General features: G+C 39.3%; 3 protein-coding genes across 3 annotated transcripts; 2 read left to right on the top strand and 1 right to left on the bottom strand.

Annotated features, from left to right (window-relative positions):
* Positions 1-12,395: 12,395 nt before the first annotated feature.
* On the top strand, positions 12,396-14,918 carry LOC135702453 (transmembrane protein 216-like). Its single transcript, XM_065223486.1, has 2 exons — positions 12,396-12,942; positions 13,087-14,918. Exons 1-2 carry the CDS (start codon positions 12,723-12,725, stop codon positions 13,278-13,280), a joined length of 414 nt encoding a protein of 137 aa, XP_065079558.1. The 5' UTR covers positions 12,396-12,722; the 3' UTR covers positions 13,281-14,918.
* Positions 14,919-19,928: 5,010 nt separating this feature from the next.
* LOC135702455 (COMM domain-containing protein 10-like) lies at positions 19,929-20,659 on the top strand. Its single transcript, XM_065223488.1, has 2 exons — positions 19,929-19,968; positions 20,021-20,659. Exons 1-2 carry the CDS (start codon positions 19,931-19,933, stop codon positions 20,616-20,618), a joined length of 636 nt encoding a protein of 211 aa, XP_065079560.1. The 5' UTR covers positions 19,929-19,930; the 3' UTR covers positions 20,619-20,659.
* A 65-nt stretch (positions 20,660-20,724) lies between these two features.
* LOC135702454 (uncharacterized) lies at positions 20,725-23,431 on the bottom strand. The gene is made up of 4 exons (XM_065223487.1): positions 23,330-23,431; positions 22,033-23,261; positions 21,880-21,970; positions 20,725-21,813 (listed from the first exon to the last, which is right to left on the bottom strand). Exons 2-4 carry the CDS (start codon positions 23,197-23,199, stop codon positions 20,831-20,833), a joined length of 2,241 nt encoding a protein of 746 aa, XP_065079559.1. The 5' UTR covers positions 23,200-23,261; positions 23,330-23,431; the 3' UTR covers positions 20,725-20,830.
* Positions 23,432-24,098: the final 667 nt, after the last annotated feature.

Here is a 24,098-nt window from a genome sequence, read left to right on the forward strand (position 1 = left end):
AAAAAAGATGATTTGTCATCTTGTTATCACTTGAAGACCATCTAGCACCATTTTATAGTATGGTGCGTGTTGAGTAAAGCAAGTTCCGTTGCGTTTCCCGTCGAAAATTGTGAGTATCAATATGTTTGCTTAGAAAAGGCCAAAATGAACATTTATTGAATATTGGCATTCTATACAACCATTTCTCCATTATCAGGAGCATGATACAATCTTTCCTAAGTAAATTCACTTAATTTCCACTTTCATCCTACACTGATAAAATTTCAAAGATTGTTTTTATGTGTCCCACACATGAATTTTTGCAATGTGATCAACAAATGATATTTATGTGTCGGACACATACTTAATATGTGTACACATAGAAGCCATGTGTAACCACACATACTATTCATTTGACTCATAAATTTCATTTGTGCATCTGGGTGGATTCTGTTTATGTGTGGTCACATGAAAATCATGTGGAATTTGACATGGAAATTCGTCAATGTGTGGAATTTTATTAGTGTAGTGGAAATCGCATATATTCACCATTTTCTGAAAAATGCAGCTGTGCATGAGGTAACCTCTACCTGTGGGTGCAAACTTGTTATGCATAATTTTCCATGAAAACATCTCCGATCCATACCGAAATAATAACAGTTAGTTTTCAAACACGTTTTCTTACACGATTCAAGCAAAAGTTTCCACCGAAAATTATTAGTTTTTCTTTATGTACCGATTTGCCCCAAAAATCATCTGTTTCACTTGGAGAATTTGGAAACTATCCTCCTTCTAGTAGTTCTCACTTCGAAATGTAAGCGGCGAAAGCTTGGAAAAGTTTCACTGAAAGACGCCAATTGATGAATCTACGTTAACGGTCGACCAGCAGATGGAAATGATGAGAAAATGAAAATGACGTTTTGCTACCTGTCAAATCGTATGGAATATTTTTTAGTACATCATCACTTTTGTGGTTTTGGATTTCAGACCTAGGTGTCGCACGCACTGGTGCAGTTTCGCGTAGATTCATCAATTGATAAATTTTATTTACGTTACGGTCGTCCAGCAGATGGAAATGATGTTTTGCTACCTGTCAAATCGTATGGAATATTTTTTAGTACATCATCACTTTTGTGGTTTTGGATTTCAAAACTAGGTGTCGCATGCACTGGTGCAGTTTCGCGTAGATTCATCAATTGGCGTCTTGCAGTGAAACCACAGAGAACAGCCCATGGGGCAAGTCAGCTTTGCTCAGAGTAAATAGTTTTGCAGCGAGTAAATTTGAGTAACTCAGATTTACTCAAAATTGATCAAAGTAGTCTCACCTTTATCAAGAAATACAAACATTCAGTGAAAATTAAAAAGTTTAGACTTGTGTCATCTATCCTCGATTCCTCGCATCTATCCGAGATTGTAATCTTATAATAAAGTCACTGAGAATCTGGTTATTCATGTCGGTTTGCCAGTGATAAAATATTTTTTTTTTATAAAATTTGATTTCAATGATAACAAACCTGTTTATTTCGAGGTTTAATTGCAGAATGGATCATATATAAGATAAAGAGCTGTCCGAGGAGACAATTGAATTGAAAAATATGCACTGATGATTGTCCACGCAGGGAAAGTTAAAGTCTGAATCTTGTCAAAATCTGTCCATGATGATGCATGCGAACAATCCCTAATCGATTGAGCGGTGCTACAAAACCAGCAATTAAGAGAATAAACAATGAAAATCATGGTATTTGAGAAATTTACAGTAAAAAAGGGGGGTTGTTAAGCATCGTAACAATATAAAAAAGTGATTTTTCATTAACAAATTTGATCTCATCACACTAATTTTCGTTGTTTGAGCATTGTATCATTAAAAATCGAAATCTATTTTTTCTCCCGTAAAAGCGCTCGTAAAATGCTCGATAGGGAACGGCTCGGGAGCGTTTTGATTTTTCATTTTTCTTGGTGCACGGAGAAAAAATACTACCCATTCGCTATGAAAGTTTGGCAGATAAAATGAGGGGTTCATGGATTTTCCTATTTTTCGAGGGTTGCATCCACAAACGAAGTGACAGACGGAGCGGCTCGAAAACTTTGGTGACTTACCTGCTATTGCAATTTTTCAGTGTACCACATGGCAACACCACTACTACTGGATTGTACCACATGGCAACACTACTACCAACACTACTACTGGATTGAACTAGCATTTTCACCAAATGTACTAGAATGTTTTGGTTCTATCTCTTTCACTCTACTCAAAACTGAAATGCATAAAAAAATGACAAAATGATACGCACTCTTTGCACACTGTCAAAGAATCATTGTACACAAAATCAACTTTGTGCAAAACCAAAACAAAAATACTATCCCATCTGGTGGATGATGGCACAAGCTTCTAAGAAAATTCTATTACAGCGAACCACATTATTTTAATTGATTTCTTCGGCAGTTAGTCGTCTGTCACTTCGTTTGTGGTTGCATCGATTAGCTTGGGTCCGAAGATAGTACCAACAATCAATACGAAACTAACGGTTTTAAATTGGCTCACCACTTTAGTAGCCTATTGGTCCCAAGCAAACGATTAACGTACCCTATTCTAGTCGAAATTCTAGTACTACGCAATGTTTGTTTTGATTCGCTATGAAAGTTTGACAGATAAAATGAGGGGTTATTGGTTTTTCCTATGTTTCGAGGGGTGAATCGATTAGCTTGGGACCGAAGAGAGTACCAGAGCTGAGCCAAAAAGTTGAGCACGTTATTTTGGGACCTTCTACACGAAACGAAAATCAATTATTTTATTCATGTGTTTCACTTATACATTTTTGCCAAAGCATCAGCCTTATACATTCCATAAGACAAACCACATAGGTCCTACAAGAATGCATAAAAGGTATGTGTGACCGCTTATACATTTCATTTGACACATGAGCTTCATTAACTTTTTGCAAGGCGTCTGCTTATTAGTTGACTTATACATTTTATGAATAACCAGCAATAGAAATTTGCCAAAAGGTATAAGGAGATTTCTATCCGTGTAGTCTTAGAGTTACCTCTATGATAGTACCAGGGCTGAGCCAAAAAATTGAGCACGTTTCTTCGGGACCTTCTGGTCTTAGAGTTACCTCTATGGTTCAGCCCAATAAGTTACTTTTGAGTAAATTGCATATTCTCAATTTTACGTGAATTAAACTTAATTTTGGGTAGAATATAATTAAGAGTAAGTATTATTTATTAATTTTTTTGCTTGTGTTAAATGGAAACTACTATATGCGATTTACTCAAATTTAGGTTATTGGGCTGAACCTAGGTTATTTTACTGTTTTAGGATCCTGGAATATGCTTCCACGAATGATGCAGATGTAGTTTTAAGATCTTTTTCGGATTTTGTTGAACATTCTGCATATCAGAATAATAAACACACGTAAACATAATCAAAATCATTGTATAATACCCACAGCGGTTGGCAAAAAAAACGAGAACAAAAATACCTTTTCTGAATGGGACTCAACAGCAGCAGCATGAGCACGAGGAGGTGGAGGAAGCTGAGGAAGAACGAGAGGCTGATGGTCTGATAACTAGGTGCGATCGACCACTGATGATAGCTAAAATTTGAAAAAAAAAAACAAATCATAAGTTTGACTCAGTTTGCTCACAGAGAACAGACATGGAGGCTCGAACAAAATTTCTCTAAAAACTTGTGTAAAGATTCCTATTTGACTTAAGCGCCACTAACGGCGACTTCCCCACTTAAAAACCCTCTTTGACAACATAATGGCGCTGGCGTTGCACAAATTACACTAGACACTAAGTGCTAGTAGCGCCAAGTGGCAATTTTCAACAGAAAATTTATCGATACTAGCGCCAAATTGGTCGAAAGTGGAAAATTTATAGCGAAAATCAGGAGATGCTAACACCACGTAACGGCGACGTTTTCACTTATTTTACACAAGTTTCTGACCGAACTTGAACGTCTGTTTTCTGTGGTTTGCTTGTAACTTTTGGGTTGGCCTGCAAGCTAGAAAGTTTTAATTTTTCTTTGTTTGTTATTTGTAATAGGTATTTGTACTTGTTATTTCTAATAGGTATTTGTACTATTTGTACTGAAGGGGCGACATCTCTCGGATCGTCAGTATAGCTACTACTCAAATCATATAATTAATTGCACAGTAATATCAACAATCAATACGAAACTAACGATTTTAAATTGGCTCACTACTTGACTAGACTATTGGTCCCAAGCAAATCGATTAACGTACCCCATTCTAGTCGAAATTCCAGTACTACGCAATGTTTGTTTTGATTCCATACCATGTAAAATTCCACATGATTTTCATGTAACCACACATAAACAGAATCCACCCAAAAGAACACATGAAATTTATGAGTCAAATGAATAGTATGTGTGGTTACATTTTTGACTTTTATGTGTACACATATTAAGTATGTGTCCGACACATAGATATTAGAAGTATGCAAAATTTGAAATTTTCTCTCCACAATACTTAAACGATTTCAAATCGGATCCTGACTAACCTCTCAAAATTTGAACCCATTTGGTGAGAAACTGAGATCGCACAAACGATTTGGAATTTGTATGGGAATTACTATGGTAAAACCACGATTTTTGTTCATGTCTATCTAATAATTCACCATATCGGTCTGCTTCAAAAGCTTTCAACTGTACTTGTAGGAAATTTTCCCAGCTACAACTTTGCTGAAGATCACTTTTTGATTAAATGCAAGGATCGAAAGTTATCAATGGTTTAATGCGCTGATGTCTTATGATCATGCTCAACCAACTGCTCAGCAGGCAACATTGGTGTTTCTGGGGCGTTGAATATAACACAAAAAAATATCATGGCTACTATGTCACACTGCAAAATACAGTGTTGCCTACAGAGCAGCTGCTTGATCATGTCATAAGTGTAGAGTTTAGGATTAGAGTGTTCAGAAGCTTGGATATGATTTGAGAGAGCAAGCAAGAGGTAGAGAGAGATAGAATGCGGGGTTGTAGGTAGGAGTTTCATCTAGCTAGGGGATTAAGGATTGGACGGTACAAGTGGTTGGTTGTGAAATACAAGTGTTGTGGAAATAAACCAAACATAAAAGGAACGTGTTTCTTATTAAAATATCATAACCCATGTTATAGAGGTAAGATTCTACATTTTGGCGCACTGTCGGTAGGATTATTTATGGAAAAGAGATTTATTTTTACCTTACCAGAAAAGATAAACGGGAACAAGTTTTTTTTTTTTTTTTTTTGTGTGGGTTTTTCATTTTTTTAAAATAAGATAGTGTGTCTGTGAGATCGACGGATTGTATAAAAGGACCTGCTCCAAATTTTTGAAAGGGTTGCGTTGCTTTAATACTTTGTGGAGAGTTGAAATACATCATCGTGTAACAAACGATGATTCCATGTGGGTGAGATGAACCTAAACAAAAAAAAAGGAGTCCGGTCTTGAGCCGAAGCCTATGCTAGTCCAGTCTGTGTACTGAAGAGCCACAAAAAAAAAAAAAAAATGGAAAAAACGGAAAAGCGAGTCCGGTCTACGATCGAAGCGCACCAATACTGCTAGTCCAGTCATTGTACTGAAGAGCATGAAGCGAGTCCGGTTTCAAGCCGAAGCGCACAAACACAACGCAAGACCAGTCAATGTACTCAAGAGCGAGAAACGAGTCAAGTTTTGAACTGAAACGCACCAATACAATGATATCTGTCATTGCATTAAAGAGAGAGAAGCTATAAAAAGTGTTCTCATACTACTAAAATACAACCCTTTGTTTTGGTCTTGTTTTGATTTTCGTTCACAGCCGGGATAGCAAAGAAATGAGTTTTCATACTATTTTTTTTTCTCTCTCCTTGTATCAACAGTGAAAGTAGTGAGGGCATGTAAATAAAAGGAAGAGCTAAATAATGTAAAAGTTTTAGAGTGATAGTGTTGACAGGTAGTGAAGCACGGTAGCTGCAAATCGTTTCACAAACATTATCATAAGCGTACATCATTTAGGTCGTTTCAGTGTTAGTAAAATCTTGCGCAGAAACTCAATAGGATTGCCTTCAGAGTAAAAAAAAAACAAGTTATTGTTTGCTCTAAAAAGAAGTGAAAACAAATTAATTTGAACTGATGCAAAGTACATTTGAGGAATTTTCGGGACATTCTTTTATACTGTATGAACAATCCTAGAGTACCACTGTGGATCGAATTATCTAATCAAATTTAATTATTGTTTCAGATGAGTTTCGAAGGTAAAAGATTTTCGCTAGAACCCTTCAATGATGCAGTCGACACGCAAAATTTGAGACAGGAGTGGGAGGAGTGGCAAAGATCTTTCGAATTGGCATTGGAGTTGCGGAATGTTGAGACGCAGCATGAAAAGCTGGTTCTGCTGTTATCTTGTGGTGGTAGGGGACTACAGCGCATTTTTTATAACTTGAGACCGACATCCGACGAAGTTTATCCCGCACCAGTGAAGATTCCATTTAAGCCGATCGAAGTTCCTGAGTATGAAAACGCAATCAAGAGGTTGAACAAGTTTTTCATCGGAAAACGAAACGAACGTATAGAGTTGGAACTTTTCCGATCACTGAAGCAGACTAGCGATGAGCCATTTAACCAGTTCCTCCTCAAGCTTCGGGCACAAGCGGTGCGATGCGATTTCTACGACCGTGAAGAAAAAGAGATACTGCAGCAGATCACAATGGGCGCTCGCGACGAAAGAGTTCGAGACAAAGGTTTGGAGGACATCATGGGTCTCGATGAACTAATCAATTACGCCATCAATCGGGAGATTTTACTGAAGCAAAAAGGAAAGTCGAGGCCTTTCGGTGAGGAATTCCCATCCACCACAGTAGCAGCGGTAAATCAGAACTGGATCAAGAAGCCGAAATTCAATGATATCGACCGTGGCCGTTCCAACACTAGCACTGGTCGTGTGAATCAACGAGATGGAGACAGACGCAACAGTCGTGATTGTTTTCGGTGTGGGTCGTCGAACCATAGTGGAGATTCACAAAACTGCTACGCACGGAACGCACGGTGCAATGGATGTGGAAAACTCGGTCACTACGCCAGGAGGTGCAGGAATATCAGCAACATACAGCGAAATGATGCTCGATACAATCGTAAGCGTGCAAGTGGAGAAACTAATGTGCTACGAGGAAATGAAAGATGGAAGGAAGAGCCGGATAAGGAACAGTTGGCGAAGGTAGCGTATCGATAATACCACAAGGAATTTCTTTTTTTTTTTTTTATAATAGTTACGTTTATGACGTTTTTTGATAAAGAAAATAAATGTCCCATATGGTCTGTAAATCTACTTGTTCGGTGCCTGTAAAACATATATTATTTCTTTTGCTTTAGGTTGATGCTGATACTAAAGATAATGGAACGATAGTATGTCTGATTGATAAACTACCTGTGGCTTTCTTGATTGATTCGGGTGCATCAATTAACACAATCACGGAAAAAGTCTGGGACCGTCTCGGTAAAAGTAATGCAACTCTTTTCAAGAGAAAATTCCAATGTGATCGGACATTCACAGCTTATGCAAGCCAAACCCCCCTGCAAGTACTAACGGTTTTCGAGGCATGGATTTCGGTGAACGATTCGAAACCAAGGTGCTATGCTGAGTTTTTTGTAATAGAAGGGGCCAACAAATCCCTATTGAGCAAAACCACCGCGGAATACCTCAAAATTCTTCAAGTAGGCCTCGGTGTTAACAATATCGAAGTCGGAATCGAACAATTTCCCAAGTTTCCTAATGTTCAAGTCAAACTGTCAATTGACCAGTCTGTTGTACCACGAAAGCTTGCTTATTTGAGGGTACCTGAACCAATGAAAGATAAAGTCGATCAGAAAATTTTGGAGATGTTACGCACTGATGTGATCGAGCCAGCGGATGGTCCAGCAGATTGGATCTCGCCGATGGTTGTTGTACCCAAGGGTAAGGACGACATTCGGCTCTGTATCAATATGAAACATCCGAACAAAGCAATTCAACGAGAACATTTCCCGCTACCCGTCATTGAAACGTTTTTGAACAAGCTTAGAGGTGCAACGCATTTTTCGAAACTCGATATAACGTCGGCATACCATCACGTAGAGCTTCACCCGGATTCTCGTAGTATTACAACGTTTATGACGGATCGGGGCCTTATGCGATTCAAAAGGTTGATGTTTGGGATCAACTGTGCTCCTGAGATCTTCCAACGAATCATGACACAGATGCTGGCAGGAATTGATGGGGTGATTGTCTACATTGATGACATAGTCGTGTCTGGTAAAACTCAAGAGGAGCATGACGAGAGATTGCAGCAGGTTCTAGCAGTTCTCAATGAGAACAACGCTCAACTCAACAACGAAAAATGTATATTTGATGTCACGGAACTAGAGATTCTAGGTTTTAAGGTTAGCTCGAAGGGGATAAGGCCATCGGATGAAAAGGTAAAAGCCATCAGGAATTTCAGAAAGCCTGAATCAAAAGAGGAAGTTAGGAGTTTCTTGGGTCTCGTTAATTTTGTTGGCCACTTCATACCGCATCTATCGACTAGAACTGAACCACTTCGGCAGTTCTTACGGGGAGATGTTTTGGTTATCGGTCAGGAACAAAACGACGCTTTCGATGATCTTCGGAAGGAATTATCAAACAACGTGCGGACATTAGGGTATTTTGATCCAAAACATGCTACAGAGCTATATGTTGATGCGTCTCCTGTCGGCCTTGGGGCAGTCCTCGTCCAGAGAGATCAAGACACTCCGAGAATTATCAGTTTTGCGTCAAAAGGATTAACGGCTACCGAGCGAGTGTATCCTCAGACCCAACGTGAGGCGTTGGCGGTGGTTTGGGCGGTCGAAAAATTTTATTTGTATTTGTTCGGTCTGCACTTCACTATTTTCACTGACCACAAAACTCTCGAATACATCTTCGGGGGCAAACACCAGGAAGGGAAACGTGCGCTTTCTCGGGCTGAAGGTTGGGCTCTTCGACTACAACCTTTCGATTTTGAGATCAAGCATATTGCAGGACCATCCAACATTTCGGATACTCTCTCGCGACTTTGTCCTTCAAACGATTTACCATTTGACGATAATGCTGATCACTATTTATGTGCAGTTGGGGAAGGTCCTATGGCAATTACACTGGAGGAAATTCAAATTGAAACAAGCTGTGATGAAACCCTTCAGGGCGTAGTGGAAGCGTTGGCGTCGGGAAGTTGGCCAGCAGTTCTTTTTCGCTACCAAGCATTTTCAAGAGAGCTAGGAGTTACAAATGGAATAGTCGTTCGGGATGAAAGAATCGTTCTTCCAAATAAATTACGTTCGAGGGCATTGGAGATCGCTCACAGGGGCCACCCGGGAGTAGTAACCATGCGAAGAAAACTTCGAGAGAATGTATGGTGGCCGTGTATGGATCGGGACGTGGTTGATAGAATTCAGGAGTGTTCTGGTTGTGCTGCTGTTAGAAATGAAACACCACCAGAACCTATGCACAGGAAAGCCATGCCAGAACGTGCCTGGCAAGAGATCGCTATTGATTTCTTTTCAGCGAAGGAATGCGCAACGTTTTTAGTGGTCGTCGATTACTACAGTAGATTTATACAAATCGTCGAAATGAAGTGTACCACAGCAGCAAAAACGATCGAGGCACTGGAAGGATTATTTGTGGAACATACGTATCCAGAAAAGATCCGCAGCGATAATGGGCCTCCGTTTTCGAGTGAAGAGTTCGCCAGTTATTGTTTGAGTAAAAATATCAAACTTGTACGCACAATTCCGTATTGGCCGCAAATGAACGGCCTCGTCGAGCGGCAGAACCAGGGCATACTTAGAACGCTTAGGATTGCTAAGGCAACGAACTCAGACTGGCGAAAGGCTGTCAAAGAGTACGTGTACATATATAACACGACTCCACACTCAGTTACGGAGAAAGCGCCAATGGAGCTTTTAACTGGTCGACCGGTTAAGGATTTGCTACCTTCCTTGAGAACCGATCCTTGCTGGCATCGTGATGAGACTGTGCGTGACGGTGATGCTATTAAGAAGATCAAAGGGAAGATATACGCCGATCAACGTCGTCATGCAAAAATTTCAGAAATAAAAGTAGGTGATGACGTGATGATCAAGAATTATAATACTGGAAAGCTAGAGCCTAAATTTCGCCTAGAGAAATTTAAAGTGATGCAGAAGTCCGGCAATGATACAATAGTCGCAAATGGGAATGGAGTTCAACTACGTCGCTGTGTTACTCATCTGAAGAAGTGGCCTTCGTCATCATTACCTCATCCGTCGTCATCACCAACATCTTCTGAATCATCGTCACCATCAACATTACTTCCTCGTCGTGAGTCATCACAGGGAGCACAATCTCCGCCATCCCTATCTCCGAAGACATCTAAACGCAAGAATCCAGACGAACCGGAATTACTTGATAGGAAACACCCCAAAAGGAATAGGAAGTTGCCACGTCGATACGTTCAATTTTTAACCGGAAGTGATTGATCTATTTTGTTTAGAGTAGAGGAAGGATGTAGAGTTTAGGATTAGAGTGTTCAGAAGCTTGGATATGATTTGAGAGAGCAAGCAAGAGGTAGAGAGAGATAGAATGCGGGGTTGTAGGTAGGAGTTTCATCTAGCTAGGGGATTAAGGATTGGACGGTACAAGTGGTTGGTTGTGAAATACAAGTGTTGTGGAAATAAACCAAACATAAAAGGAACGTGTTTCTTATTAAAATATCATAACCCATGTTATAGAGGTAAGATTCTACAATAAGTTTACCAATCTCTTAAATAATTAATAACTTTTTCCTGTCTCGTTTTACATAGAAACGATCTTGAGCAAAGTTATAGTTGAGAAAATTTTCTATAAGAATGGCTATCGAACTATTTCGCAGCTCAATATGGAAAAAGACTAGAAGGCAATGAACAAAAAGTTGAGATTTCCCATAGTACTTTCACAAACGAAGTGACAGACGACTTACTGGCGAAGAAATCCATTAAAATAATGTGGTTCACTGTAATAGAATTTTCTTGGAAGCTTGTGCCATCATCCACCAGATGGGTTAGTTTTTTTGTTTTGATTTGAACAAAGTTGATTTTGTGTACAATGATTCTTTGACAGTGTGCAAAGAGTGCGTATCATTTTGTCATTTTTTTATGCATTTCAGTTTTGAGTAGAGTGAAAGAGATAGAACCAAAACATTCTAGTACATTCGGTTAAAATGCTAGTTCAATCTAGTAGTAGTGTTGCCATGTGGTACAATCAAGTAGTAGTGGTGTTGCCATGTGGTACACTGAAAAATTGCAATAGCAGGTAAGTCACCAAAGTTTTCGAGCCGTTCCGTCTGTCACTTCGTTTGTGGTACTTTACATGCAAACTTCAAATGGCTTGTGCGAAGTCTGTTTCTAACAAAATGAGTTGTAACTTTGGGCGGCTAATCAGGACCCAATTTGAAACCATTTAAGCACTGTGGAGCGAAAAAGTCAAATTTTGCATCAGTCTAATAGATATCATTAAATGAACACATTGCAAAAAATCATGTGTGGGACACATAAAAACTAGAAATACTCAGAGGAAGAGATAGGCGGAGAAAACAAAATACAATTCGGCAGCAGGGATTTGTATCTAAATTATCTTGCAACCCTTGCTAAAACTTAGCATTTCACATGACTTTTACTTTTGATTCGATTTACGTGTAAATTAATAATTGATTGCATCGCAATATTTTGCTCATTTTTTGGTGCCATTAATTAACCAACTAAGATCAATTAATCAATAGAGCTAGAATATTGCTTTTGATTCCAAAAACTAGTTGAATTTGAGAGGCACACGAAACATAAAGGTGATTGAATTTCTGTTCGAATGCAATACTCTCAAATTTAATCTAGTAAGAATAAGAAATCCTCGGAAAAAATCTAATGGGAATGTTCGTTTGGCTCAGATTTTGACAGTTCATTTGGCTCAAAAAATTGTCTCCGCTCATCTCTCCTTCTAGTATTTTTGATAAAAAAATTTTTTTTGAAATTTTATCGGTGAATTTTAGGTAAAATTAAAACCTAATTTCTAGCTGGAATTAGGGCGTAACAGCTTTTGTAAACAATAACTTCTCTCATTGATTTCTAGGACTTCAAGGCACACCCACGCAAACCAAATGAAAGGTAATGAAAGTCCTCTCCTACCCCATGGTTGACTAAATCTGTTTCTCCATAATTCCAGCTCTATCTAGATTTTAGGTCTTCTTATCTTAGCGTGTGTCGTTGGCAAGGCTACCTATTGCACAATAAAGGAACTACCTACTTCATTCGTCATCTGTCACGATCTGGTACTGCCCGAGGATCCCATCATTTTAGTACGCCTTGGTCGATGTAGTTCTAAAAATAAACATTTTCCATCAAAACTGGGCAAGTATTATTCGTTTCCTAAGAAAATAGTGAAAATTGTTGTAAAATATCAGCAGAACTTGTGCAATCGTTTCAATTATCTAACCTTCAATCTTCCGTGTACCGTTTTCTGTATGTCTGTAGAATTTGGGACGTGGAGTGGCCGGTAGACGCGCAATAAAGTCGTCTACCTACCCCCGTTTGGCAGCTTCGATGTGCTGCCTACGATTCAGTAGCTGCTGCTACTGTTGCTAGTAGTGCGTATCGCCCTATCTCTTCCTGTTCCCATTTTTTCATCGAGGGTAGCTCCGTTCCTGTGCGTGGGAGGAGAAAAAACATAACCAGACCGCCCACGGTACAGTAGCAACAACAATGGGTAATCCTAGCCTGACGTACGAGATTCTTCTCTATCTGAATTCGTTCTACTTCGGGATGTTCGCAATGTGCGAACTGGGCATGATGACCCTCAAGGCGGTCAACTTGAAATACCCGGAACAAATCCTGATGCGGGAAACATGCATATTACTATCGCTCTGTCTGGTTGAAACGATACGGATCATCCTCGGTCGGAAGGGCAGTCTCAGTGATCACGGTGAGTAACTACATACGAATGAAAAGAACGGGTAATATTAAGAGCATTTTATTTATAAATCTCAATAATTGTAATTATTACCATATACGGTTGCCAGGACAATGTTGATGTGTATAACAAAAATTACACCATCTTCTATTACAGGCTGGCAGGTCATCCTATCGGTTATCCTAACGATTCCTTGCGCGGCTGGAGTCGGTTATCTCCTGTTCTATCAATTACACCGATTACGCCTCGAATACATCCTATGTGCCTTAATGTTATCTCTCCAGGCAGCCGAGCTACTGTTTGCGATACTATTCGTATTCACACTCTGCCGTCCGACCTCGTACGACTAGATTCGTTCAAATACTCTCCTCAACCCTTTCTTCGTCCTCGAGAGACATAAGGAAATCTCACGCCGATACCAACATCATTCATTTTCGTATGGCCGCATGATAGATCAGCATCAGTCACTCTTTTTGAACACTACATATACATAATCACACCATCCCATCTCGACCGGTCGCCGTCGTTTGATATCAATCTTTTAGCACAAAGTAGGCTTTTTAAAGAGGAATACCGAAGCCAAAATGATGCAGCCAAATTTCCTAGACTCAAACGGACAATACGATTCAAAGATGAAACCGACAAAAATTAAGCAAAACACATAAGACTCAATCCACATAAACAGGATACAAATCTCGTAAAACAACTACATAAGTCTTTTCATTTGAATCTTCATTCATTTTAAATAAAATTCTTATTTGTTTTCAGTTGAAACGAATCCATCATTTCAAGTTTTAAAAAAGTCAACCGACAACAATATTTGTACTTTTTAAGAAACCTGTTTTTATAACTCGTAAGTAATCGATCTACCTACTAGAAATTTATTATTTAATTATTTATGTGTTCTCTGTAAAATCGCTGTAAGTAACTGAAAGCTAGTCACACGACCAAAGAAAATCATTTCCGTTCCAAGCCAAGTTTTCACGTACTTAGTGGCTCGTGCCATTTGCATACTTTAAACCCGGACAACGTCTTTACTACAACAACTAGTCGCGATACGCTATTGATAGGGTAGGTGGTAAAGGCTAAATCAAAGAAATAGTTAAACGGGTTGACAAAAACCAAAACTCGGTTTACATTTGAAGGAAAGTTGTTTTATATATAAGGTGAAGAAAACCAAATAGCGACGTTAGGATTAATGGTAGTTAAATTTGAAAACAATGAAAAACTGCAATATATTCAAAAAAGAAAAAAAAAACATTTTAGACCATTTATACCGGAATCATACACGAAAAATAAATCACGGAAAGAAGAAGTGGAGACGTTGTAAAGTATAACTGCTTCAAAGTAGTTAAACGCCCGAGCAAAGGGATTATCAAAACTTTGTATAATAAAGAAAATCAACAACTACCGAACGTTTCAGCGTTATACGCACCGACTAACTAAACTTTTTAACTCTCGAGAATATCTTAACCTTTTGTAACACGAAGAAACAGATTCGTTGCAATCGTAGAAAAGCATTACCGAACTAATAAATCTTAGTGTTTTTAGTTGGACTAGGTAGTGCAGTTTACCGTTCTAAAGAATACATCATCTCACCTGACCCATTTGAAAACACTTTTACAAATTTACAATTTTAAATATCTTTCTAAAACGGCACTTCAGCTTGAGTAGTAAAAATCGAACCGGGTAATTCCAAGTAGCAATCCGAAAAATACAAGGATGGTAGTTTCATTTACTTTTTCCAGTTTTGTCACTCTACAATCGCTAATAAACTGTAGCTATATAATTTCTAAATATCAAGCAAGACATAACCAAAATGTCCAACGTGTATCTGCGGAATCATGACAAACTTTAAGACAAAAAAAAATCAAATCAGTACTGTGTTCTTCTTTTGTTATCGTGTAATTTTCAAAGCAAAAGACTTTGTAATAAACAAACACATATTATCTTTATGCCTAATTCGTAATCTACTATTGTAACCGGAACCGTAGTTTGTGTTTGAATTAGTGGAGAAAGAATGCCTTGTGCGTGAAAGCGAACGTTCCACTTGCCCGTTCGACTGAGGATGGTAATGGACCATGCAATAAAACATAAAATGAACTTTTCAAGTGACCTATATTAGGTTGTTAGTCTAGTCGAGTGCACCATGAAATCACATTTGATATTTTTCGAACACCTACAAAATTTAAAGTTAGTGATCGCATACTATCAAGAGTCAATCAATAATTTCTCAACCAATTTTTGAGTTTCAAACGGTTTGAGTAGGCAAAAAGTCTGAGGTTCTGAAATATAATATATATTTATGGTGATGGTACTGTAATTAATCTTAACTTCAGTAAAGAATACCTGATTATCAATAAAAATATCGATAATCGCAAAAAATACACCTACCTAAATTGTCGGTAATCATGGATTACATAATTAATATTGCATAAAAATTTACTTAATTTACAGTAAAAATAGCATTTGTAATTAAAAAGTAACGTTTTTATCGGTAAAAATACCTATAATTTTAGGTAAAATAAAATACCTAATTTGATCCCGTTTGCACTTCTGCTGCAGAGATAGGCTAGATTGATCTTTGGAACATCAGTGCTAACATTTGAAAACGGCGCAAAAGCCATTTGTAAACAAATGGTTTGTGGGCCCTTTACTCGCTACCCGAAGAACGCCCACGCAAACCAACAGCATCGTCAGGAAGGGGAAAATTTCCCCTACCCGATGTTGCTGTTGTGTCGCGTGGGTGTACTTCAAGTAGTGAGTAAAGGGCCCACAAACCATTTGTTTACAAATGGCTTTTGTGCCGTTTTCAAATGTTAGCACTGACATTTCAGTAAATAGTGCCGCCTCGTAAAAAAATATATTGAGTAGTGTATGCGGTTTTCAAATAAAGCAATATTATAAAAAATACCTTCAAACAGTTGCAGTCTTCTGTTAGGGAATCCAAAACATACAGCATACTGTAAATAAAATTCATGTCATGTTTCATCTTAAAAGGTACGTAGATATTTTCCATCGTACTTTTCAGATGAATATTACGTGTTTTGGGGATGAAATACTGTTTAAGTGATGCATATAAAAATTAAGTGGAATTCACGTTAATTTTACCGGACCTCAAATGAATGATTGCATAGTTATGTTCAAGTGAACTTGTGCACTGAATTAAAATGACATTTTCCCATTACAGGTAACCTCGGTATAACGTAACTGTCACTTTTGACTTCCACCGTCGATATCTCACAAATAACAATTCAGTCATATAAGTTGGCATGACCAATAGATGGAGGATTGTCTCATATTTCCAATCATTATTATTATTTATTAGTGACACTTTATCACTTCTGTGACATTCGTGTCTCTCATATTTCCAATGGTGTTATTACTTTGTTTGATTTAATGATTGTTAGCTAGAAATCAGCGATGGAAGTCAACACTGATAGTAACGTTATATCGAGGTATTCCTGTATATGCAAGTCTAATAAAATTACACTATTAGAAATTCCAATTAAACTGCTATGCATGCTTGGCATACACAGGTTTGGTCACGAACTGCTAATTTGCTAATAACATTGAACACAGTTGACGAAACATACTCCTTTTTGAAGTAGTAGATAGAATAGAGTTTAAGCTTGTTATAGATACGTAAAAAAAAGATGTTAGTTCTTAGTAATAAACTGTACGTTGTAAAAATGAAGTTAGAAATGCTCGCTGCACATCTCGGAATTTAAGCGTAATTGGTGTTGATTCAAATGTTAAGATTTACCTACTCTTTGCATATCTATAGTAAGCTATGATTCTAATCTATCAATTACTTTAAAGAAAAACAAATTTTAACAACTGAGTGAAAAGTTATTAACAAATGAGCAGTTGGTGTATACAACTGTGCATTCTAAGCATGCTGCTATTATTGAAAATATGCCAGTTAAATAATATATGAACATCTGATACATTTACATAACCAATAGGTTTATGACTTATATAATGCCGTTCATGGCAAGTCCGTCCCATAGCAGCAATCAGCAAACCGAGAAAAACCGTTAGCTTCGTACCATTGCTTGCAGGGAACAAGTTGAGAGGAACGTGGCAGGAGATGCTCGACCACCGACAAACCGACATGAATGATCATACAAATTATAATGAAATTTCTTATTAAAGCGCAAAACTGACATCTGTCGCCGTGTTCGCGGAAAATATTTATCCTAACCACGAACACGCGTACAACATTTAAGAGTTGGTTCGTGTCTAATATATTTCGGAGAAATTATTTTTATCTAGATAAAACATCTCTATGGTTTTGACAATAGAGCTAATATACTATAGAGGAAGAATAGGGCTTGTGTTCCCTTTGTTCCGATGTTGAATAATACCGGGTACAGAACTGTCAAACTGCATAGTTTTTTTTCTCGCTTTGACAGAACTGTCAAACTGCATAGTTTTTTTTTCTCGCTTTGACAGTTGTGTCCCTATTAGAAGTAATACCCCGTTCACATTACAGCCTATATCACGTAATATAGGCTGCCTTGCAATGAGCACTCATACATAGGATTTCCAGTGAAAACTAGATATGTGAGTGCTCATAGCAAGACAGCGTATATCACGTGATATACGTTGTAATGTGAACTGGGTATAAGGAAAAGATGTTTCGACAGCGACGGCAGCGCTATTCTTCCTCTATAGTTTATTGATGAATCTACGCAAAACTGCACCAGTGCATGCGGGTAAAATTTTACTCATTTAATGGGTAGTCCCAGTTTCCCTCGAAAATGCTTACTTTGTAGTCATTATTGGGTATTTTGCGGTTACCGTGTAAGCAAAAGTCAGACTGTGCGTGAAACATGGCGGACTTTGTATGTACTATCATTTCACTCCACCGAAAATTCCCATAAGAAACTGTCTATATTTGCTGGAAGAGCAAATTTTTCGACGGTGCCGTCAACGCCAATTGTGTGGTCTCCTCATTGTTCTTCATCACCAGTTCCTTCGGTCGATGCGTCTTCGACTTTGGAAAGCAACCGTTTCACGATGAGTGTGTGAGTGCTGACCACGTTTTACGTCCATTGCTGCAATGGAAGCACTCTACCCACCATTGGCGATACTGCCATTCAATTAAATTACTGGAAGCGTCTCCCGTTTTGATATTGGACAACGGAAGATAATGTTGTTTATTGTGTTGTACCTTTTGACTATAGTTTTAAGATGTATTGTATAATGAACAAGAATCCTCGGATCTGTAAAGTTAATTCGATTGAGCCTTATCAAATAAATTAATAAAGAAGATCAAATTTGTTCTAGAAAAATTACGACGCCCATGCCAGAAATAAATGGTATTTTTGACTATTCACTGTAGTTGAGTTTGTCGGTTGAACGCTACAATTTTCATGTTTGAATCTACACTGAAGCGGACACAATGGTAGTATCTAAAAATAAATTAAGTCAAAAATACAATTTTATTTCTGGCATGTGTGTGGTATTTCTACTGAAATATGGATGATGCAACCTAATTTGTTGTAATAATTACTATTTTACGTCATGGTAGAATTAATCATGATTTTCTTGCTTGATTTACTACCTCTTTATTCTCAGTGTACAAGGAATTACCTTAAATAAAATTGATATTTCGACAGTGAGCATTCATAAGGGCCTATACGCGATGATCGATTCTCTTCGTCAATTTTCTCTTTTGTTAATAACTCGCTAGATTTAACGTTTCTCGGTGCGTTTGCTGTTGCTTTTGATAGCCAATACGACCTGTTACTACTCTGCATTGAACAAATTCTAGAAAATTGTTTCGCTTAGCTGTAGCAATGTAAAGAGAAAATCGATGAAGAGAATCGATCATCGCGTATTCGCCCTTATGCATGCTCACTGTCGATTTTCCCTCCTCCACTGTCACATGTTGGTCACACTCTTTACTCATTTCCGTAGTAACAAATACCTACTAATTTTCCCATTTTCCCTCAAAAGTGCATACTTTATAGTCATTATTGAGTATTCTGCGATTACCGTGTAGTATATATATTTATAATATATCAAGAGCAAATTTTCATTATGTCGTAAGTAACATTCGCATCAATCCGAGAAAAATAAAGTTTTGTTTTGATGACCGAAAAGTTATTCCTATTTCCAAGTAAACACATATAATCTCATAGTGATAGCAATGTTTGACATATTTAGCAGGGTTTTAATCATACAAATGCAAATCGCTAGCTTTCATGGTAAAAAATACTGGTTTTTGAGTCAAAAGTTATTATACGTCGTTTGGTGGCCCCTATTGTTACTTAAGTCAAAGTGTATTTACCAGGATATTCGGGAGAATTATCAATTACGTCTCCTCACGTGCAGCCCATTCATCATTTTAGGACCACCGAAATCATCTTAGCAACAAACAGTTCGATTTATTCACTTTAATAATGAGAAAGCGAAACGACGAACGTACACTTTTCACGGGTTTCTCAGCGCTGTTACTTAAGTCAAACGGCATCTCCATAGAAATTGGGTGACTTAAGTAACATCGAAAACTATTTTGATCGGAAGGTGATTACGTCAAAAAGCAATTTGACTGGTAAATAAATTTAAAAATGGGATTTGATCCTATATTCGGACAGTATATAGTGTAATAGCAGGAGAATCGATTGACACTGATAGCTCGACTTTGTTTACCTTTGTTACATTCGACGTAATGAAAATTTGCTCTTGATATATAGATAGAGCTGGAATGAGGGCGTAACAGCTTTTGTAAACAATGACTTCTTTCGATGATTTATAGAAAGCTAAGGCTTACAAACGCAAATCAACAACACCATCGTGTAGGGAAAGACTTCCCCTAGCCGACGGTTATGTTGGTTTGTGTGGGCGTGTCATGAGCTCCTAGAAATCATCGATAGAAGTCATTGTTTACAAAGGCTGTTACGCCCTAATTCCAGCTCTATCTATATATATTATACCAAATTAAATTCATTAATAAAAACATCATCGGCGGATAGGATGTATGGATGCGATGGCCAATCAACCAAACTGGTTTGTCAATACCGAGGGGTAAGTTGTTACAAACGAATCGAAGATTTCGATAAACAAGTTTCTATTCCAGCTTGTGCCGGGGAATAGCTTTCTGCAACGAACGGCTCTCCGATGAGTGCTTCTCCTCGGTGTTGGAATATCTGTTTCGTACCATCGATAATCCGACAAAAGACGCCACAGGGAGCCCGACGGACTCGGATGCAGAAACTGAGATGGAAAACCTCCGCATAACAGCCCAGCTGAACGAACAGGAATTCAAGCTGGCACTGCAATCGATGGCTTATTTGGTAAAGCGATCGCTCAAGTATATGCTAAAACCATCCAGTTTACAGGTCGATCTACGCAATTACCTCCAGTTGAGCGAGAATAAATGTAACAGTTTTGTCAAGTATTGGATCCAATCGACGAAGATTGTGTTGGATGCGCTGGAGGCGGACGATGATAATGAGCATGGGAAATCCAACCAGTTGGAGGATGTTTCCTGGAAGGTAAGAGCGCAGCTTTCATCCGAACCACGTCAAAAGGATAAGCTGGCGTTGGGCCAGTTGGAGCTGAAGACCGGTAGAAGGACTGTTAATTTGGAACTGAACAGCGGAGAGATTGTGGAGTTTTACAACCAGCTTGAACGGATACAAGTGGAGCTGGATTCGTTGAATGCTAAGGCCTAGCTTTTAGACGATGTTGAATGGAAATAAATAAACCTTTTTAATTCTTTTTGACTTCCTGAATCTATGAACTGTGATACCTCACTGGCGTTAAGTAAAACATGACTGTCGTACTACACTTATATTGATTGTAAAAGTAACATCTGCACACTGGATAGATAATGCAGATAGGGAATTTGAAAACATATCAGCTTGAAAGTTTACCTGCTGTCTTCTTACCATGCGCGCCTTTTGTTGAATCCGCCGCTGTTATTGTTGGTTCTGCGCGGCGGTGAAGGGCGGAACCCGGCCGGAACTATCGCAGTCAGCTGGTTGATCTCTTCGAAATTGACACCCCGGTGTTCGTCGTTGAAGGAACTTCTTCCTCGAGAATCCCGGGCGCTACCTGCACCACTATTTCGGGAAGCGGCCATTTCCCGAGCCATCGGATTCATTGGATTCGGTCCGGCATAGCGGTTGGCGTTTCTCTCACTGCGTTCAAGAATTTCTGAAACGTAGTGCAAGCCCGCGTTCAAATTCTGGTTTCGAAGTTCCGGAACATCCCGTTCTAGGTTGTGCATCAGATTCGTCATCGTACCGGAGACCTGTCGTTTCTTCATGTAACGCATAATCTCGTTCAGGATCTTTACCTGGTTGGCGTTCAGCTCGTTCATGGAGTGCAGTTCGACGTCACGGTCACGATCAGTCTGGACACTAACTTCGATCGTACGGGCACGGCTTACCGTTTGTGTATTGATGGAAACGTACGTCTTGCTGCGGCGCTGTACGCAGTCCAAGCAGTTCAAGTCTTCGGTTTGTATAGATCGGTCAATAATTCGTTTGGAAGCGGCACCACCCCTCACTGGAACAATGGTAATGGCTTGAATAGTTCCTACGTCTACACTGGATTCAGTTGAGGTTTTTTCCTTCTTTTGATAGGCAATTCTCTGGGAAATGTTGCCCTCGTCCAGACCAAGACGTTCGATCATTTGCTTCATCTTATGGTTGATATTACGGAATGGTTCGCATAGGCCAACATCCTTTGATTTACTGGTGGATGAGTACAAAACATTCTGATCGTTCCAAATCAAAGGTGAACGATTATCAAGCTTCTTAAGGTCAGTATGATAGGTTGGGGCGACATACAAAAACTTTGCCGATTGAAGTTTCGTTTCCTGTTTGTCCAGAATAGAGATGGCTTCCTTTATGCGTAGGATCACTGGAAATAGGCAACAATCATTACGAATTATCCAATAGCGGCCACCCATCCCAACAATATACTCACCTTTCGGATTGACACGAGTTGACTTTTTGCCATCGGTTGAACCTTTCGTCGCAAGGAAATCGGATAAATTGATTTTGTTGTCCAAAAACAGCTGCAAAACATCGATAACTGAAATATATCCCCACCAACAACCAAAAAGCTTTCTCAACCTACTTGTGCGGTGATGTCATCCTTCCTATCCTGCTGATCGGCAGTCGGCATTTCTTTGGCCACTTCTGCCGTCTTCTGTGCGGCAGCAGCAGCAGCCGCGGCCATCATCGGGTTCATCGGGTTCATCTGCATCATCATCGCCATCATGGGATTCATTTGCATCATCTTGGGATCCATCATGAGTTGCATCATCGACGACATCTGGGTCATCATTGCTGAGGAACTGTCGCTGCCACCCGGTTGCATGAGTCTGTCTCTCAACTCTTCGGTTAGATCACGGTGAGGTCGGGAACGGGATCTCGATCTGGATCGCGTCGAACGACGACTACGGACGCGGTCGCGGCTGCGTGATCTCGATCGTCGAGAACTCCTCGCTCTCCGGGGACTTCTGGAACGTCTGCTGGAGCGCTCGGGGCTTCTCGAACGATACCTGGACCTGCTGCGTTCATGCCTGCGGGGAACACGTCGGCCAATGTCGTCCTCATCGTCCGACAAGGACCGCCTTGTATGAACCCCAGGACTACGAGATCTCAATCGACTGCGAGCCCGCTCAAAGTCCTCGCGATCCTTACGAATTTGTTCTTCACGCTCCCGACCTCTATCCGCTTGAAAGTACCTCTGTGAAGGAGCCAGCTCTCGCTCAGCCATACTGCTTCTTCCTTCCTGTGTGGGACTTGACGGGCTCTGCACACGATGAGAAGACTCCCCAAGACGCTTCAATCTTGGGTCCTTCGGTTGACCTTCCGCTGGGATTACCACCACGGAATTCTCAGCAACCGGAATGGTATCTTCCTCCACTGTAATCACCTCTCTCTCCTCCTGAATTATCGAACAATCGGGCGATTTCGTTTCTGCTTCCTCCTCTGGTATCGCTGCGGTTGTGGATTCTACGACCGGCGCAGGTTCCGGTTCGGCCACTTTTTCCACCACTATACGCGCAACTTCCTCTTCAGCGGCTGGAGTAATATTCCAAGCTTCGTTGAACTTTCTTACCTTCTCCAGTTCGTCCTCCTTCTTCTTCCGGGCTCGTTCTTCGGCCGCCTTTTTTGCCCCTTCGCTTCCTTCGGCCCATTCATCCATGACCTCGAAGCTGTCGAGCACTTCGTTCCAAAAATCGGCCGGAACTCCATCGTCGGCACTTTCATCGATTATGCTGGTTCTCGCCGCCATTGTTGTTTAAGCTGATGTTGAGTGACGAATGCCGCTGAGTCAATTCTGCTGATATCAGACCGCTGTGAATGGTAAAGAAAACAAATTACAACTCTAATCCGTACATTGACAATCGATTTTCAAATCTTACATATTTTTTATCTCCACCGCGGACTTTTACACCACAAAATAACGTTATTTTCTATTTGAAAAGTTTAGCAAAATTTATGAAGTTGCAGGCACCGCCGCGAAATACGTTTAATGCGGTGCATAATTTTTGACAGATGTCAATAAAGCCCTATATACACAGAAATTCAAAACAACCCAAAATTAAGTTCTTTTCACTCATCTCCCATGTTCCGTACGATAAGCCAAATTTTGGTAAACCGGCTCAAAGAAGTTCGCATTTAAGCACGGCAAAAAAAAATTACCCATCGCTAAGTTATTTTCAATTTTTTCTACCCAAAATTAAGTTCAATTAACTCAAATTTGGGTATATCGCATATTACTCAATTTTGGCTTCTTGTACGGAACTAGACGGTTGAGTCGAATCTTTCGTTCTATTTTTGACAACAATAGCGAGAGGAAATGAAACGGACAGAGGTCAAATAACTCAAATTTGAGTTTAAAAAACCCAAGCGGTGGGTAGTTTTGTTTTTCTGTGTAGGTACACTCAAAAAATATTGAAATCTAAATAGTATAAAAGTTACGCTAAATAGCAACTCATCTCCGTACCGACGCAAAGGTCGGTATAAAGGGAGAGAATGCAAACTTAGTATAAAAATGGTTTATACGTGCCATAGTATAAAATCGAAATATACTCACAATGCATAGATACGGTTTATTCAAGAGAATGTATTTTTCGCTTCTTTATTTTATTTATGGTAAATATTATTGTTTTCAAATGAAAATAAAAATTG

This window comes from Ochlerotatus camptorhynchus, unplaced genomic scaffold (assembly GCF_037179485.1).
Source record: "Ochlerotatus camptorhynchus isolate MF236.1 unplaced genomic scaffold, CSIRO-AGI_Acam_v1.1 ptg000193l, whole genome shotgun sequence".
Taxonomy (NCBI): Eukaryota; Metazoa; Arthropoda; class Insecta; order Diptera; family Culicidae; genus Ochlerotatus; species Ochlerotatus camptorhynchus.